This window comes from Clarias gariepinus, chromosome 10 (genome assembly GCF_024256425.1).
Source record: "Clarias gariepinus isolate MV-2021 ecotype Netherlands chromosome 10, CGAR_prim_01v2, whole genome shotgun sequence".
In the NCBI taxonomy this organism is placed as follows: Eukaryota; Metazoa; Chordata; class Actinopteri; order Siluriformes; family Clariidae; genus Clarias; species Clarias gariepinus.
This window is the reverse complement of record NC_071109.1, coordinates 19,946,061-19,965,040: the sequence shown is the minus strand read 5'-3', so window position 1 is coordinate 19,965,040 and position 18,980 is coordinate 19,946,061. Positions and strand designations below refer to the sequence as shown.

General features: G+C 36.1%; 1 protein-coding gene across 6 annotated transcripts; it reads left to right on the top strand.

Moving 5' to 3' along the window:
* The first annotated feature begins 5,578 nt into the window (after positions 1-5,578).
* cnot7 (CCR4-NOT transcription complex, subunit 7) lies at positions 5,579-17,450 on the top strand. 6 transcript variants are annotated; one of them, XM_053505558.1, is made up of 7 exons: positions 5,579-5,736; positions 6,616-6,824; positions 6,925-7,118; positions 14,157-14,318; positions 14,451-14,595; positions 14,768-14,878; positions 16,267-17,450. In XM_053505558.1, exons 2-7 carry the CDS (start codon positions 6,708-6,710, stop codon positions 16,396-16,398), a joined length of 861 nt encoding a protein of 286 aa, XP_053361533.1. In that variant the 5' UTR covers positions 5,579-5,736; positions 6,616-6,707; the 3' UTR covers positions 16,399-17,450. The 6 variants fall into 6 exon arrangements, with proteins under 6 accessions (XP_053361533.1, XP_053361536.1, XP_053361539.1 ...); XM_053505561.1 differs by lacking the exons at positions 5,579-5,736; positions 6,616-6,824 and adding exons at positions 10,823-11,017; positions 11,423-11,456 and having other exon boundaries at positions 6,980-7,118; XM_053505564.1 differs by lacking the exons at positions 5,579-5,736; positions 6,616-6,824 and adding exons at positions 10,823-11,029; positions 11,423-11,456 and having other exon boundaries at positions 6,980-7,118.
* Positions 17,451-18,980: the final 1,530 nt, after the last annotated feature.

Sequence of the window (18,980 nt, the reverse complement as noted above, 5' to 3'; positions counted from 1 at the left end):
TGTACATTTATTGGAAATCTCATGATAGTTATATGCTTAATTTAGATTTACAGTGGCAAGAAAAAGTGAACCCCTGGATGAATTGGTCATTGATCTTCATCTAAGTCACATCAATGGAAAAACACAGTCTGCTTAAAATAATACTACACAAACATTATATGTTTTCATGTTTTTATGGAATATGTAAACATTGACAGTGCAGGGTAAAAAAAGGATGTGAAATTTTCTACTTAATAACTGGTTGACCCTCCTTTGGCAGCAATAACCCTAACCAAACGTTTCCTGTAGTTGCAGATCGGGGATGGGGTGAGGTTTTGATGTTGGTGTGCTGTGACTTTTTTCTTCACACATAGTGATGTGTGTTTTTTCCAAAAAACACAATTTTGGTTTGATCTGTCCACAGAATAATGCTTTTTGAAACCAGTGAACCCAAAACTGGTGTGTGTTTTTAAAGAGCAGAACAGCTTTCAGCAACACATCCAATATCATCACACTGATTGGACTCAAGGTTGGCTCGCTCTTGGCTCCAACTAGCTCTTGGGGAAGTAATTAGGCTAGGGGTTTACAAACTTTTTCCACCTTGCACTGTGAATGTTTACATGTTATGTTCAATAAAAACATGAAAACATATAATGTTTGTGTAGTATTATTTTAAGCAGACTGTTTTTCTATTGTTGTGACTTAGATGAAGTTCAGAGCACTATTTATGACCAATTCATGCAAAACTCCACGTAATACAAAAGGGTTCACATACTTTTTATTGCAACTGTATTTTTTTCTAAATAGTTTGTTTTAGTATCATCCTATTTTTTATTTTATTTTATGTTTAAAATATAGCTCTGGAGCCATCCAAAGAACCCTGTTATCTAAAAGTATAGAGTGTTTCTAAGTTACTGTAGCATTCAAATTTTCTTAAAGGATAATTTTACCCTGGGATACAATATATATTTAAACTTTATTTTAATAAATATATTTAATAAATATAACTTTTATATTTAAATACTTACATTAGAGACTAAGCTCTGGTTGTGATTGACCATATTATGGCATTAATATACTATGTGCCTTATTACTTGGTAAAAATCTCTTTTTTTCACACACAAAACAAATTGTATCTCTTGTTAAAACTTTTTCTTTAACACTCTCTCAATCTCAGTCCTGAGCTCACTTACTTACTGTAGCTTGGGACAGCATTACAAATGTGCCATAAAATTAGATACTAGAAGAGGTCAATTCTGACACCTTTTTGTGTCTTCAACCTGAAACAGCAAGTACAGGAATGAGGCACAAATAAAACGTCATACAAACGACAAGCATAATGGCTTTTGACAGCCTAAACATACAGCACAGGTCAGTTTAAGTGGAGATTAATAAATACAATCCGTGGAGACTCTACCCTGCAATCCACAGCGCCCAAAAGAAGACTGTCCTAGTGCCAGATACCACAGAGACGAGCCCTGATCTTAATCTTTTTAATGTGGCTGATCAATGTGTGCATATATGTACATTGCTGTGAAAAAATATTCGCCCTTTTCTTGATTATTATTATTTTATTTTTTGCACATTAGTCACACTTAAATGTTTCAGATCATCTGACAGATTTTAATATTACTCAAAGATAACCTAATTTAATACAAAATACAGTTCTTAAATTATTATTTCTTCTATTAAAACCCTGTATTTTGGTCAGGAGTCTGGGTGTCATTCTGGACAGCACACTCTCTTTTGAAGCTCATGGTAATAACATTACACGTGCTGCATATTTTCATTTGCGTAATATTATCCGTCTTCGTCCTTCTCTTCGTCCTTCTCTAATTCATGCGCTGGTCACTTCACGAATTGATTACTGTAATGCTCTTCTTTCTGGTCTTCCTACGAAACATCTCCGCAAACTTCAACTTGTCCAAAATTCAGCGGCTCGCGTCTTGTCTAATACACATCACTCCAATTCTAAGGCAATTACACTGGCTCCCAGTTAAGAACCGTACTGATTTAAAAATTTTGCTTCATAGTTTGGCTCCTCCGTATCTCATCGATCTAGTAAACATTTACACTCCTTCTCGTTCACTTAGATTGATGCACTCTATTTCTCTCGTGCCGTTGCTCATTTGTTTAAGTACAATGGGAGCGAGAACTTTTAGTTTTGTTGCACCTCGGGTGTGGAACTCGCACACTTTTGCTGTAAGGTGTCCTTGGGTGTTCAGAAAGGCGCCTTTAAATAAAATGCATTATTATTATTATTATTATTATTATTAAAACTCAAGTGGCACAGATAAGTGCTGGCAACATCACAGGTCAATGACGGTTAAAAAAATTTGCTTGTGGTAGGAGGGAGGATTCAGACACTAAACTGTGTACAGTGGAACCTCGGATTACGAGCATAATTTGCTTAGGAAGCGGGCTCATATTCCAAAACTCTCGTAAACCAAATTTAATTTTTCCATAAGAAAAAATAGAAAATCAAATTATTTGTTCTACAGCCCCCAAAAATAAATACATTAAAATAAATAATACAAAATATAAGGTAAAAATAAAACAAATTAACCTGCACTTTACCTTTTAAAAAAGTAAAAATAAATCCTGACAGATAAGTGTTTCAGTTTGTGCACGCAGACGCTGTGTGTGTGTGTGTGTGTGTCTCTGTGTGCGTGTTATGTGCATGCACACACACACATTAACGGAGAGACTGTTTTATCGGAACAATCAGCAAGGAACATTGCTAGTCACACTCGCGTTAGCGCATAGTAACGGAATCACTGCTGTAAAGTAAAAAAAACACAATAAAAAAAAACAACAACAACAAATAAACCGGCACTTTACCTTTAAAAAGAATCGCGACAGAGCGAAGTTTCTGTGTAAGGCAGAGTGTGTGTGTCTGTATGTGTGTGGGAAGCCAAGAGAAGAAGTGGATAGGAGGGGGGGCTGTCAAGGCGAGAGACAGAGTGTGTGTGTGTGTTGTTGTGAGTGAAGGTGCACGGTGTCAAATTACGCGTGCACACACACACACACACACACACACAGCCCCCCTATCACCCCCTCCTTCTAACCCCCCCCCCCCCCCCCCCCCACACACACACACACACACACACACACACTCTGCCACACTCAGAAACTCCACTCTGTCGCGATTCTTTTTAAAGGTAAAATGAAACACGACAGGCTACAGAGAGTGAGAGAAAAAATGGATCTTTACCCTCTAATGAGACTTGCTTTTGCTTTTCGCTGTACAAACACGCTTACAAACACAAAATAAAATATGTATCACACACACACACATGGTCACAGTGTTATAGTAAACAATACACACGTGAACGGATGTTAATTATACCAGTAAGAGACAAGCACCAAGACCCAGCAGGAGAGACGATTACCCACACTTCTGCAGCGCAAGAGAGAGAAAAAACGTTGGCTCAGTTGTGATCATGTGACGCTCGGTGTCAAAACAAGAAGCACATGCGTAATACATGATACTCGGTGCTCGTAAACCAAGACAATGCTCGTTTTTCAAGTCAAAATTTTATTGAAAAATCTTTGCTTGTCTTGCGGAACACTCGTAAACCGTGTTACTCGTAATGCGAGGTTGCCTGGAATTTGGGTTTTCATTTATGTCAGTTAGAACAAAAGTTATCATTACTTTTATAAAGGGTAACTTTTGTCACTATTATATTTTGGTCATAAAACAAGACATAAAAACACGATTCAGTGCATTTGAGCTATTTCTTTGCTTAAATACCCATGTTTTTTTTTTTTTTTTTGCTCAGTCAGGTTTGCATAGTGAACTGAAATCCAGTTCATCATATTGTTTATTTTGACTTAAAACGTGAAACTTATATATAAGATAGACTCATTACATGCAAAGCAAGATAGTTTAAGCCGTGATTTGTCATAATTGAGATGATTATGGCATACAGCTCATGAAAACCCCAAATCCACAATCTCAGAAAATTTGAATATTAAATGCAATTAATAAAACAATGATTGAACATAGAACATATCAGACCTCTAAAAACTATAAGTATGCATATGTACTCAGTAGTTGGTTTGGGCCCCTTTTGCAGCAATTACTGCCCCAATTCGGCGTGGCATGAAGCTATCAGCCTGTGGCACGGCTGAGGCGTTATGGAAGACCAGGATGCTTCAATAGCGGCTTTTAGCATTTCTACATTGTTCGGCCTTATGTCTCTCATTTTTCTCTTAGCAATGCCCCATAGATTCTCTATGGGGTTGAGGTCAGGCGAGTTTGCTGGCCAATCAAGCACAGTACTCCCCCTGGTCATTGAACCATGTTTTGGTGCTTTTGGCTGTATGGGCAGATGCCAAGTCCTGCTGGAAAATTAAGTCAGCATCCCCATAAAGCTTGTCTGCGGAAGAAAGCATGAAGTGCTCCAAAATCTCCTGGTTGCGTTTACCCTGGACTTAATGAATCACAGTGGACCAACACCAGCAGATGACATGGCTCCCCAAATCAACACAGACTGTGGAAACTTCACACTGGACTTTAAGCATTTTGCAGTGTGTGCCTCTCCATTCTTCCTCCAGACTCTGGGTCCTTTGTTTCCAAATGAGATGCAAAGGGTTGGCAATTCATTTTTTTTCTTTAGCCCAGTTAAGACGCTTCTGACGTTGTTTGTTGTTTAGGAGCGGCTTGACAAGAGGAATACGACATTTGAAGAACTTGTCCAGGATCTGTCTGTGTGTGGTGGCTCTTGATACACTGATTTCAGCCTTAGTCCACTCCTTGTGAAAGTCCCCAACACTTTTAAATGGCCACTTTTAAAAAATCCTCTCCAGGCTGCTGTCATCCCTGCTGCTTGTGCACCTTTTTCTTCTACACTTTTCCCTTCCACATAACTTTCTATTAATGTGCTTTAATACAGCACTTTGGGAACATCCAACTTCTTTTGCAATTACCTTTTGAGGCTTTCCCTCCTTATGGAGGATATCAATGATGGTTTTCTGCACAACTGTCATGTCAGCAGTCTTTCCCATGATTGTGCTTCCTACTGAACCAGACTTTAAAAAACAGCTATTTAAAGGCTCAGGAACCCTTTGCAAGTGTTATAGCTTAATTGGCTGATTAGAGTGGGACACATTGAGCCCAGAATATTGAACCTTTTCACAATATTCTAATTTTCTGAGATTATGGATTTGGGGTTTAAACATATCAATTATGACAAATCACGGATTGAACTATCTTGCTTTGCATGTAACGATTCTATCTCATATATTAGTTTCACCTTTTAAGTTGCATTACTGAAATGAATAACTGTGTAGATGATATTCTAATTTTTCGAGTTTCACCTGTATATTCTGATATACACAGGTTATCCAATGAGGATTATTCCTTAAATCATATCTAGGTATGAATAACATTCTTGGCAGAATTACCCACTTTGCAGAGAAGTTTACCAGATCGATAAATGCACTGGCGTGGTAAGAGTGAATATGAGTTGTATTATCATTCATAATGAGAATAATGACAAGGCGCTGGGTCTTTATCTGGCTTTATGAACTTTCTGAAGTTCTCGTAGCGTGCTGACATCATAGACCAGAGCGCGTCCGCGTCACCGCGCAGGGCTGTAATGGAGTTTGAGAGGTGGCAGCTGGTTGTTTATGTCGGTGTTAGACAAATAAAACTATATAAAAGTTAGAGGGTACGACCCCAGTCATTTGTAAACATAGACAACAACGTGTTACTGAAGCAGTACATTTTAGGTGTACCTTAACTGAACAGAGGTAAGTCGTGAGAATAAGTCAACTTGTCCAAACTAGCAGAATAAAGTTATGTGGCTAAGCAGCTAGCAGTGTAGCTAGCACTGGCTAGCACACACACACACCTCGCTAGCCGTTAGCTAACACCAAACACGAACATTCCTGGCGCATGCTTTCGATTTCCAGCTGTTTGACGCCCACATTGTGTTTCCGTTTTGTTTTGGGATTAAATGCTGGACATGTCGGATCCGGTTGCGGTCGTTCTTGGCTCATTTTCCCCAAGTTTCAGGATGATATGATTAGCAACGTTGCTAAACCTGGAGTCATTTATGGTGTAATTGAATACAACTACAGCTGACAGTCTGCTGGTTCAGTCGAGTAACGTTAACCTTACTTGGAGTTTATATATATATATATATATATATATATATATATATATATATCTGGAACCAATCGAAAAATAAACTCTAATTAGATATAGTATAATGTGCCTTCTAGTTATTAGTAAATACACTTTGTTAAAACTCATGGGTCTTATCAAGTCATACAGGTCTTCCAGTGATTAGTTTGTTCACTTTGTATAGACATGATCAGTGACTTGACATTTGTTTAATAAACATGCCATTCAGATAGAGTAAATCAGTTATCAGCACCTCTCCATTTAATAACCGTGTGTAGTTACTGCATTACAGCATGAGTGTATCTGTGTGTTGTGTTCCATGAATGTGACATAGTCTTCAATCTGTTGTCTTGAATGTAAGCAAGATAGTTTTGCATTTTTGTGATACCATGTTATGACTTACTTACTTAGCACAATGATCTGATTTGTCTCCCAGCATTCCTAGGTTGTTGGTTAACATATTTTCTACCATGTAATTATTATTTTTTTTAATTTGTCTTCAGGTCAAACGGAGAAAAGGATTTAATTCTACGGAATTTTTCCCACGGGAGTTTTGTTTTCAAATTTTTGATGCCTTCCATCTGAAAGCGGCACTATGCCCGCAGCCACTGTGGATCATAGCCAAAAAATATGTGAGGTGTGGGCTAGTAACCTGGATGAAGAGCTCAAAAGGATTCGCCAGGTGATCCGAAAATACAATTATATTGCAATGGTAAGCCCTTTATTCTCATAGCGTCATGTAATTGTTTAAAATTAGATCTCACCTAGAACTATATGTGATCATCTTTTTTTATTTAAATTTTTTTTTATAGGACACAGAGTTTCCAGGTGTTGTTGCTAGACCAATTGGAGAGTTTAGAAGTAATGCAGACTACCAGTATCAGCTCTTGCGGTGCAATGTTGATTTGTTGAAGATTATCCAGCTTGGCCTTACCTTTATGAATGAACTGGGTGAATATCCACCAGGAACTTCAACGTGGCAGTTCAACTTCAGATTTAACCTCACGTAAGAACTATTTTGTCTTCATCTCGTTGTATGTATACATAATATATATATATATATATATATATATATATATAATTTGTGTGCACACAGACATACACACCTGTCAGCCATAATATTAACACATATATATATATATATATATATATATATATATATATATTAGGGCTGCAACAACTAATCGATAAAATCGATAATTATCGATAATGAAATTCGTTGTCAACGAATGCCGTTATCGATTAGTTGGGCTGCTCACGTCACTGAGGCGCGCGACCACAAGATGCACAAATACACACAGATACACAGCCGCTCGCGCAATGGAGGTTACAAAAGCATCTGCAGGAAAAAGCGCGCGCCCCGTATCCTCCAAGGTTTGGGAGTGATTTACATTAAACTCCTCTAATAAGACGGTAACCTGCACGCTATACAAGACCGAGCTTTCATGGCATGTCATGCACGAACACTTAAAAAGAAAACATGTCGGTGTTACGGATGGCGAGACGTCAGCAGGGTTAGTAAAAACTGTATCTCTCCATCGTGTAAAAGTTGAAGTGCTTTTAGTTTAAACTGTTTGCTAACTTCGGCACAGTCGCGCTAGATCTGTTCACGTGCTACTTGCTAGCATCACATTGCGCAATCACCTCATGAGCAATAGTGATTAGTTAAATGGCTCTACTTTAGATCAGCTTAATTTACACGGTGCGAATAACAGTAGAATATTACTTTTAGTGATTGTTGTGGTTTTCAGCAAATGCAAATAACAGTATATTTGTGACTATTAGCTTTTTGCATTTCTACAGTTTTTTTATAGTCCACTACAAAGTTAACTTGTAGTTAACTGTGGTTTTACTTATGAATACATAATTTTATTATACAAAATTACATTATTTTAGCTGTTTATATCTTATCAACTGAATATATCAGTGTATTTTTTAAACTATATACACTCAACAAAAATATAAACGCAACACCTTTGTTTCTGCTCCGATTTTTTTATGAGATGGACTTAAAGATCTAAAATTCATTCCAGATACACAATATTACCATTTCTCTCCAACATTCCAGGGTGGCCTTTTATTGTGGGCAGTATAAGGTAGACCTATGCACTACTCATGATGTCAGATCAGCATCTTGATGTGGCACACCTGTGAGGTGGGATGGATTATCTCAGCAAAGCAGAAGTGCTCACTATCACACATTTAGACTGATTTGTGAACAATGTTTGAGAGAAATGGTAATATTGTGTATCTGGAATGAATTTTAGATCTTTAAGTCCATCTCATGAAAAATCGGAGCAGAAACAAAGGTGTTGCGTTTATATTTTTGTTAATGGTGACATACATATACTGTATATATTATATACTACATTTCATTTAAGGTTTAAAATGTCAAAATTAAAGATTATTAAACTCTTAATGTGGCTTTTGCATTTTTAAAAGTTTATTTTTATACATAAATAATACCCTAATTTATTTTTAATAGTTATAAGCGAAATATCAAATTAAAGAAGCGGTTAGCGTTTATCCGATTAATCGATTAATCGAAAACATAATCGCCCAACTAATCGATTATCAAAATAATCGTTAGTTGCAGCCCTAATATATATATATATTTAATGTATGTATGATATATGCAAGATGAGCAAAAGTACTAGTAGTATGCATGCATACTATTTATTATAACATTATGACCACATGTGTGTGCGTGTAAAGCAAAAGCAAGTGTCATTAGAGAGGTTCCTTGGTACGGCTCTCTCTGTTAAAAAGCACTGATTCCGATAGTGTGTGCTAGTGTCATTAGAGACATTTTTTTGCCTTTTTTTTTTTTACATTTACTGTTTACTATAACATTGTGACCACATGTATGCGCGTGTGTCCAATTGTAGTGGCTGTTCTTTAGTAACTATACTGCAACAACAGCCCCCTAAAGAAAAGAAAGTTCAAAAGATTGTAGCAGTGCAGGAGATGAATCTGTTTAGCGACAATGCAACATCACATTTCTGCAAATCCTCAAAAGGAGGCAAAAGCAATGTCATTAAAGAGGTTCCTTGTTAAAGTTACACAAAAAGAAGATTCCAGTAACCAGACTCTGTCAGAGAGGATAGTCATTTTACACAGTAGTCCCCTGCTCCTGCTTCTTCTCTCGTCTAACACAAGTCACGATTAATTTCAAAGGTAAGTGCAGGTTGATTTGTTTTATTTGTACTTTATATGTGGTATAAATTATTTTTATATTAATATTTTTGGGCTGTGAAACAAATCGTCAGTGTCATTTATTTATTATGGGGAAATATGTATGAGTGCTTTGATATGCAAGCACGCTTCCAGAGTGAAATATGGTTGCAGTTACTGTAGGACGATTTTCACGCACCCACACACACACACACACACACACACACACACACACACACACACATACACACACACACACACACACACACTAATGGAAACACTGCTCTGTTTGGAAACTTCTTTAACAAGTAATATCTTCTAATTAACACTTACAAAATTATTATGTAGAATCACTGCTTTCTGACAGAGAGAGACTCTGGAAACTGCATCTTTAACAAGGAACCTCTCTGATGACACTTGCTTTTACTGTACGCATGTGCACACATGTGGTCACAATGTTATAATAAACAGTACACGCATACATGGATGTTGACTATATGAGTGACGGACGCGCAGTGAGACTGTGCACGGAAGACTATTACCCACAATCCGGTAGCGCAGGAGAGAGAAGCATCATTGGCTCATTTGTGATCAAAGTGCATGCATGCTACTCGTATGTAAAGACCTCGCTTGTTTATTAAGTTGAAATGTATTTTAAAAGTTTGCTCGTCTTGCAAAGCGCCACTTGTAATCCAAGCTTCCACTGTATAACTGGGTGATTCTCACAAAATCTTCATTTCAGAAATATCAAACATGAAAATTCCAAAAATGCTTAAATTAACTTTTTTTCCCCCAAAACATTAGCAACAAAATCTGAAGTATTTGTGACCATAATTTAAAAACTTTTACTTTTCTAAAATAAGTCCTAAAAAGTCTTACTACCGCAGCACTCTGAAAACATTATCACTGTTGGAAAAGCAAATACATTTTTACATAAAAAAAAAATGGATTATTAATACCCATGCACAGTTACTTGATGTTCTGAAATAATATTTATATTTAATTCAACAGTTTTTATTGATTTCTCTCATTACCGCAACACCTTTTACAATGTGCAACCATTTTTTTATATTTTGATGAAACCTGTAATTTTTTTAAATGACGTGACAAACCTGAAAGAACATAATTTGTAGATTCTGCACATGCATTTAACAATTAACATCATTAAATTAACAATGAACATCTGTTATTGTAATTATATAAAGGTTTCAGAAGTGAGGTTAATTATTTCGGTAATAATAAGTATACTAGTATGCAGTTTATACTGAGACTTAGTATACTACTTTGAGATAATGAAAAAAAACCCATAAGATTTGCATAATTATGCATTTAAGTTCAAAACAGTTTTATTGTGTAGTGCTTCAAAAATACAAAAGCCAAAAAATATATTAAACATTAAAACTGGAATAAACCAGGCAACATTTCAATGTGTAACTAAAAAAACATGGAAAAAAAACAGACAAAATACCACATTCTGTTTTGTCAAAAAAACTTATCACATGTATATTAATTCTTAACAACCATGCTGCATAACAGTTCTACAGTGGTAATGGAGACAGGAGTCAGAGCTGGAGGTAGCAGACCTGATGATGTTGAGGTTCTCTTTGGGAGTACCACGGTTGGACAAGATTAGGAACGAGTACATCAGAGGGACAGCTCATGTTGGACATTTGGAGGACAAAGTTAGGGAGGCCAGATGAAGATGGTTTGGACATGTTCAGAGGAGGGAGAGTGAGTATATTGGTAGGAGAATGTTGGACATGGAGCTCATAAGAGATATTTAAAAGTCATACACAATATGATTAAATTAAAAGGTGTGTTTTGCTAACTATAGAGAAGCCATGATGTTTTTATAAATTTGTCCTCAGTGAATATGAGACCTTAATAAAGTACATTTACATAAACAATTGTAAATCTATCAATTTTGGTAATGAGAATCAAAATGTCCTGTTAACAATAGAATATTTAATATAAAATGTCCTTCTGACAATAGAATATTTAATATTTAACTGGATTATCTTACCTGGTAGCCAAAAGGGATGATTTTATCTGGTAGCCATTTTAAAAGTAATTGTCCCATGAGCTCTATCACTCATAACTAAACATTATTTTAATTCTGTATGTGTGTTTTAACAGTCCTTAAAAATGTTGCAGAGGATGAGAACATCAGGCATGTACACATAATTTTCCTACTTTTTATTTATTATTATAATAAATGAATATTTAGCAAATTATTTTTATCTGTCATCTAAAATAGAGAAAGTAGAGAATATCCATTTTTTCCCCTAATTTCTTTAATTTTTTCAATTACAGCACAACGCAAGGCACATAAACTCATAACGCATTGCAGTCATCAGAATTTTAGCAGAAGATTCAGTAAAATATAAAAATAATTATTCTCATGTTGAAATTGCACATTTTGCAAGGTAGATAATAGTATTGTCTTTATTCTGATGCTTTTTACAGTATATCACTAAATTACGTATTTTATATTTAAAATCATTAGTGCTGGGGTGTTTTAATGGTTTTGTGAAAATTACCCATATACACACACGCATATATTTCTTTGTGTGTTTTATATGTCAAACATCAACCACCAACGGCGGCGATTCTTACAGTATGTGTGGCAATTCACTGACTTCAAATTTTTTTTTTTTTTTTTACTATTTTTACATTTATAATAGAGATAAATTGGTTAGATCAGCCAGTGACTAGAACTGGATAGTTTATTAGTTTGCTTGGCCATAACCGGTGATCGCCAATCAGCCTTAGATACAGTATACAATAAACGATTTCGTACTGAGCACAGAAGCTTCTGAGTGGCACACACCCATGTGCTTGCAGCCATTCAACCTGTACGCTCAATGTCAAGTTTTGAGTCTTTGGAGACATTTGAGGAGGTAAAATGTCACTGTATCTTTATAATCCTACAGTTGGCGCACTATGTGTGGTAGGAGTGAATTATTTGCTACGTTTATTTAGAAATTATTATAATAGTGGATGACAGATGCACACTGCTCTGTTAAATGTGCTTTTTTTTTTTTTTTTTTACTAAATTCTAAGTTGAGTTGATTAAAATTGCGATTCTGTAAGTATCCCGATTTTTATAAATGTCCAGATTCTACTGTATATTAAATTTTCACCCTATCTTGTTACAGTTTTAAACCATTTAAAAATTGTAATGATTGATTAAATGTAGTTCCTGTTCCTCATAACATTAGTTTTCTCTCCACAAACCCAAGTGCAGCATTTAAACAATACAAAATAACTTATTTATAAATAAACTTAGCAAATAATTCACTCCTACCACGTGGGACAAAAATGTGTACATAGTTTATCTGTAGGATTATAAAGAAATTCTTGCCTCCTATAACGCCAATAAACTCAACAGTGAGCGTGTGGGTGAGCTGAGGCTGTTTGGCCAATAACTGGTCATGGCCAATCAAACTGAAAACCGGCCTATTCTGGTTACTGTTCAGTCCATCTTTATTATAACGGTAAAAAAAAAAACTATTTAAAAAATAAATTTTGGAGTTAGTATGAGGTAACCCTAAGCATGGTAACTTTTGTAGCATGGTAACATCTGGACCCATCATTTAGAGTGCATCAGTATCTAAAATAATTTCAGAGCAGTCTTTGCCCACTGTCCTTTACATCGCTGCTTCAGGTCATTCGTGCTTTTGAGAATTTGTTTATTCACAGTTCACCAAAACTCCCTCCACAGAATCTTAATAGGGCTGAGGTGTGGATTTGGTCCTGCTGTTGGCTTGGGATCATTGTCATGTTATGTGATGTAACGTCAGCACAGCTTATGCTGCTGGACACCTAGCCACGCCTTTGTCTCAAGAATATTTTGGTATAATATTCTTTTTTTTTCTTTTCTTTTTTTTCAAGGAAAGGTCATTACAAAACGAGCCCAAATCCTCTCTGTCACCACCATGCTTTATATAGTTTCATCAGTCCAAAAGATTTTTTTACAGGGCTTTTATGATCTGTTCAATGGCAATTTTGCAGTCTTAAGATTCATATTGTTTTTGGAGATAAGGGGCTTTTTTTATATCCACACTTATGTAAAAGGCATATATGTTTAGTCAATTTCTGAGTAAACTGTCAAGAATAGACATCCCTTTGAAAGCACATAAAAATTTAAGTTTATGTTCATGGTCACATGAAGCAAGATTGGCAGCTGTTTTAAAGGTTTTTCTTTAGTAGCCACTCCTTTTCAGTGTACCATGATGAATAAGATGGTCTTATAACCCAGATGGTGGAAGTTCACCAAATATATTTACTTTCACATACTGTTTACTGTATGTATTTTACTTGAGTAGTTTCATTAGTGGATACCTTTAACTTTACCTACCTTTAACTAAATCTTGCAACAAATATTTTGACCTACATTTTTGCATGGTGTTGCTTCACAGAGATGCATGGTATTTAAGGCTGTGATCTTGCCGCCTGCTGACTATTTTCTGTAATTGCGTGATTAGCCGTTTTACGGAGGGCAGCCAAATCATGTAGGGCAACAAGCCACAGTCACCCTCGTCGATGAGTATGTACTCTTCTGCGTTTAATGAGCAACTGCTAATATCATTACAAACGATTGTGCATTGGTGAGTTGCTGAAAGTTTTTTTCCCCCACTTTGTTTCTGGTTTACTCTTTGGGAGAAATGACTGCATATTGATATTTAGGTAATTGCAGTATTTTATGGATTACAGAGGTATTACAGAGGATTGTTTTTTCCAAAATCAATTGTATTGCTGGAACCTTAAAATACTGGACTCTTAAAGACTGGAAAATGTACAATCTGATTGCTTTTGGCAAAATGTACAGTTGAAAAAAAAAACATTTTTGTGTTTCCCAAAATTTCAGGGAAGATATGTATGCACAAGATTCAATTGAGCTACTTACTACGTCAGGTATCCAGTTTAAGAAGCATGAAGAAGAAGGCATTGAGACACTGTATTTTGCAGAGCTTCTCATGACATCAGGTGTGGTGCTCTGTGAAGGGGTCAAGTGGCTCTCGTTCCATAGGTAATTTAACATTTTGTTTGGTATTGAGACAGTGAGTCGATGCATGCATTTTTATACCTGAGAGACACTAGTGCATTTCCTCTATATTAACTATCCAAGTATTGTTTATTATGTGTTCTTCTTTTTGTTTAGTGGCTACGACTTTGGATACTTGATCAAAATCTTATCTAACTCCAAGCTGCCGGAGGAAGAAGTTGACTTTTTTGAGATTCTTCGTTTATTTTTCCCCATTATCTATGATGTGAAATACCTCATGAAGAGCTGTAAAAACCTGAAGGCATGCACACTCTTTTTATTCAAAATGTGGAGATATTTTGTTTAGAATGTAGCTGTTTCCAAAAAAAGTCATTGAATTGTATAAGTAGTGAGGAATTGCAAAGGATTTTAGACTGTTTTCTGGATCACATAAAAGACATGTTTTAAGTGGTGGTTGTGTGATGGATGTTCAGGGTGGCCTGCAGGAGGTAGCTGAGCAACTGGAACTGGAAAGGATTGGGCCTCAGCATCAGGCAGGCTCAGACTCTCTCCTCACTGGAATGGCTTTCTTTAAGATGAGAGAGGTGGGTCAGGAAGCATGAAACTCCAGCCTGCATGCAGCAACACTTTTTAACCATAACCATAAGCAACTATGGTAATGGTAGACACACTTCCCAGATGGAAAAAGGGCCCTCTAATATTTCATTAGATCATCTTTAGCTTTGATTATGGTACACACTCCCTGTTGCGTTGTTTCGACAACATGATACAATGTCAACATTTGTTTCTGTCCAGAGGCGCATTACTTTGTGGCTAAGATCATGTGTTTATGACTAGAGAGTTGAACCAGTTTGTAAAGTCTTCTTCTGCACATCCCAAAGAACTTAATAAGCTTAAGGTCAGGACATACATGAAAATGATTTCTCATGCTCTAAGAACCACTTTTTTACAGTTTGAGCCCGATGAATCTTGGCCTTATTGTTCTGGAATATTTTTTGACAACAGGGAAGAAAAAAATAATAATTTGTCGAGATACCTTGTTCATTCAAGTCACCAGCTGACCACACTTTTAATATCACATAACGTTGCTGAGCCTAGACCTGACCATCTGAAGCAACCGTAGACCATAACACTGCCTCCAGAGGCTTGTACAGTGGGCAGTACATGATGCATGATGGCTGCCTTGCTTCATACACTTCACTCATCGCTCTCAAATGGGTAAATCTGCACTCATCAGTCCAAGTGACCTTTTTTCTATTCTGATTAGCCACACTATCAAGTGTTCTTTTTTTATTTTTTATGGTCATACGGCTGTTAGCCCCAATCCTGTGAATTCTCATCGTATTATGTGCGTGGGAATGCTCTTACTTTCACTATTGGTCACTAGGCCAATAATTTTACTCTTTTAAAACACAATAACGTATTTTTTCATGACTACAGGATGCAATACAATATTTACAGCATCAGAAAGGGTTAAAAGAATTTTGCTAGCTGAGACATATTACTCACTGTAGTAATTAGCCGATTAAAGGCTCCAATTAAAGTATTTGCTTATTTAAATTCAAATAGCAACTTTTTTATAGCAGGACAATACATACACACGAGTGTAAATTTTTAAATACCACTATTGTGCTATTGGCAGAACTATTGATACTTGTCATGTTGGGATAATAATTTTCTTCATACATAATCAAAAATGTGTTGTCAACACAGTGGTATTAGGACAGCACTGATGACGGAGCATATTGATATATACTAGTCTTCTGTTTCCTTCTTAGATAGGCTTAAGTCTTTATGTTTAAAAATATTAGAGGCAGGTCATCCTGATCGGACCATTTCCTGCCAACTGATTTTATTGTATGAAGAGATATACATGCTTTAACCATGCTTTTCATGTTTCTACTGTTGAAGACTTAAATTCGAATTGAGTCTTTATGATTTAAGTGTCCAACAGTATTTCCTCTCATTACAGATGTTTTTTGAGGATCATATTGATGATGCTAAGTACTGTGGTCATTTGTACGGACTGGGCTCCGGCTCATCATATGTCCAGAATGGCACCGGCAACGCCTATGAAGAGGAGGCCAACAAGCAGCAGTCATGACATAACAACAACAACCAGCTCAGTATAAAGAACTTCACTTGCAGGGCTTAAAACATGGGTTTTTTAGTTTTTCATGAGATGTTCAATAGGAATTTGCACTTTAAAGCTCGAATGAGACTCTTGGTTTTAGATGAAAAGCTAAAAAAAAAACTTCCTCCACTTTGTTGCCTTCTCTATGTTAATTTTCACAACACATTCCTCTTTTATCATAAGAGACAAGAAAAAAAATGGGTGTTTTATTTTTCCCCTGCAATGCTCAGCCTTAAGCTACATTTTATGTTTTTTTATCATTAATTTATTGCATTTGTTCACATGCTTTGTTGAGTAGCACACATTGACTATTCAACAACAACAAAAAACAGTATGCCTACATGTACAGTTGTTCCCTGATCCAAGGAGTACCCTGTTGTACCATCTCACAACCTGCAGTAGCTTGAGACAGATGGAGCAAGAGACAGTCATGCACCTGAAGATCCTGGCACTTAATGGCACGAGTGAAGCCTTGCACTGATTTTACCTTTATGTTGGGCTAACACAGGTTTTACCACAAAATAGGAGAGTGATGCATAACTGCCACTATTTAACTAAACCGAGGTCACCTCTTCTGTATTGACTGTCCTCACATTTCATTTTAAAAAGTGACTTAAAGGTTTTGTAGTATTTTAGTATAAAATCAAAGCCTTTTATTCTTTGTGCTTCTTAAAAAAATCTTAACCAACTTGAGTACTCTGTCAGTGGAATTAAATTTACTTGTAGCACTGGTTTTTCATTCATGCGTTTTGTGCTGTTTGGGTTTTGTTTTGTGTTTACGGTTGTAGATCAGCTGCATGTACTGCTAGTATTTGAATAAATGCTGTGTTGAGTCATGGTCTGAGCTTTTACAGAGGTGTACACTGCATGGACACTGCTTTTCTTCTGTTAAATGTCACCTGGCTAATTTTTTTCACAGTTGTGTAGAGTTTCCATGTTGACAATATGCAATAACAAAGGTGACTGTTTTTAAGAGCTTTTGTAAATAAAGGCCTCAGATTTTCTATCATCTGCAAAATTGGGACCTGAGTTTAGGTGTGTTGTTTTCCATAAACATTTGCATGCAAATTACAATTCTGTTCTACAATAACGATAAATCAGCAATTGCTCTTAGCCCTAAGGATTTTGAAAAACAAAAAACAATGTATATTCTTTTAAGAATGTTTGACAGGTTTCTTTAAAGGTCTGCTTTGCAGGGATTTGTTTTGACATCATTACCATTTCAAGTATATTCCAATCGTTTTTGCATTACAATAATCAATTCTAATGTGCAGGAAACACCACATGTACAGTACATAAAACAATGGCTTTATTATTGTTACTGAACACAATCATTCAATAATTTTCTAGGCAAATCTTTAATAATTGAAAGTTCATGAAACCATAAATTATGTAGCATAGTAAAAATGTCTTTGTAACAAAGATCCAGAAGCTAAAGATATGCTTTAGTTTATGGCTCACATTGTATTGTATAGTCTGTTGTTAGTTGTCTGTCAGTGGTGTGTTGAAGCACTACTCTTACAATGATTATAAAGAGACAGATAAAAACACTACAGCACATTTAGGTCTTGGCATGTCTGACTCTTTTACCACTATGGTCAACCAAAGACTGTACAGTGCCCTCCAGAATTATCATAAAATAATCTTCATGAAAATAAGCAGTTAGATAGACAGACAAACATGCAATAAGTAGTTCAATTTTTGTTCTCAAAAAACAAGATTTGAAGTGAATTTTTTTTTCCTAGGTCAGAATAACAGGACAAAGTCTTTTCTTTCTGTTTTGTCTCATCTGACAAGGTTGGAGAGAGTTGTAGAGGGATCATTGTCCACTCCACCACACAGAAGAAGCTCCATTATAGTCTTCGGATTCAACTTCAGTTTCCACTTGGAATCAAAAATGGTCAGAGATGGTCTGTGCAAAATAGCAATATGTTTCTTTACATATATCTGTCTTGATAAAAAAAAAAGTCTAGGTTGAAAACTCTCGAGCCAAGTCTGAACCTCATACCAAAGACAACCAAGCTTTGTGCTTAAATGTCTTGGAACTTAGCAGAACTTATAATGCCATAAACTGTTACCAGAGCCCTGGACCTCCAGCTGCAAAAAAGCTTCAACAATTCACCTCCATCTGGCCAAAGCACAAGATGCCAGTTGTAGTTCTAATAATGATTGATATAGTTCAGGATTTGCATTTGATTTAGGCAACTGCTACTGCTACTTATTGCAGTGATTCAAAATTGTTTGTTGTTATTAAAGTTGACCTAAACATTTGACTTTAATAATTTTAATGTTTAGTGCTCAACGTGAGAGCATTTTCACACACGTAATGCAACATGAACTCTTAGGATGGGACTGAACAGCTGTGAGGACATAAGTTAACAATTTGTTAGTGAGACTAACCTGGGAAAAAGGTTTAATTCTCTAGGGAAAATACGTTTTTAGACTAATAGAAAATGGTCATGTGCTCTAATGACCCGATTTTCGTTACTCCAAAATGATGCAAGCATCAGGTTAAGAAAGAAATGAACGTTGTGATGTTGCATAGGGTTCTT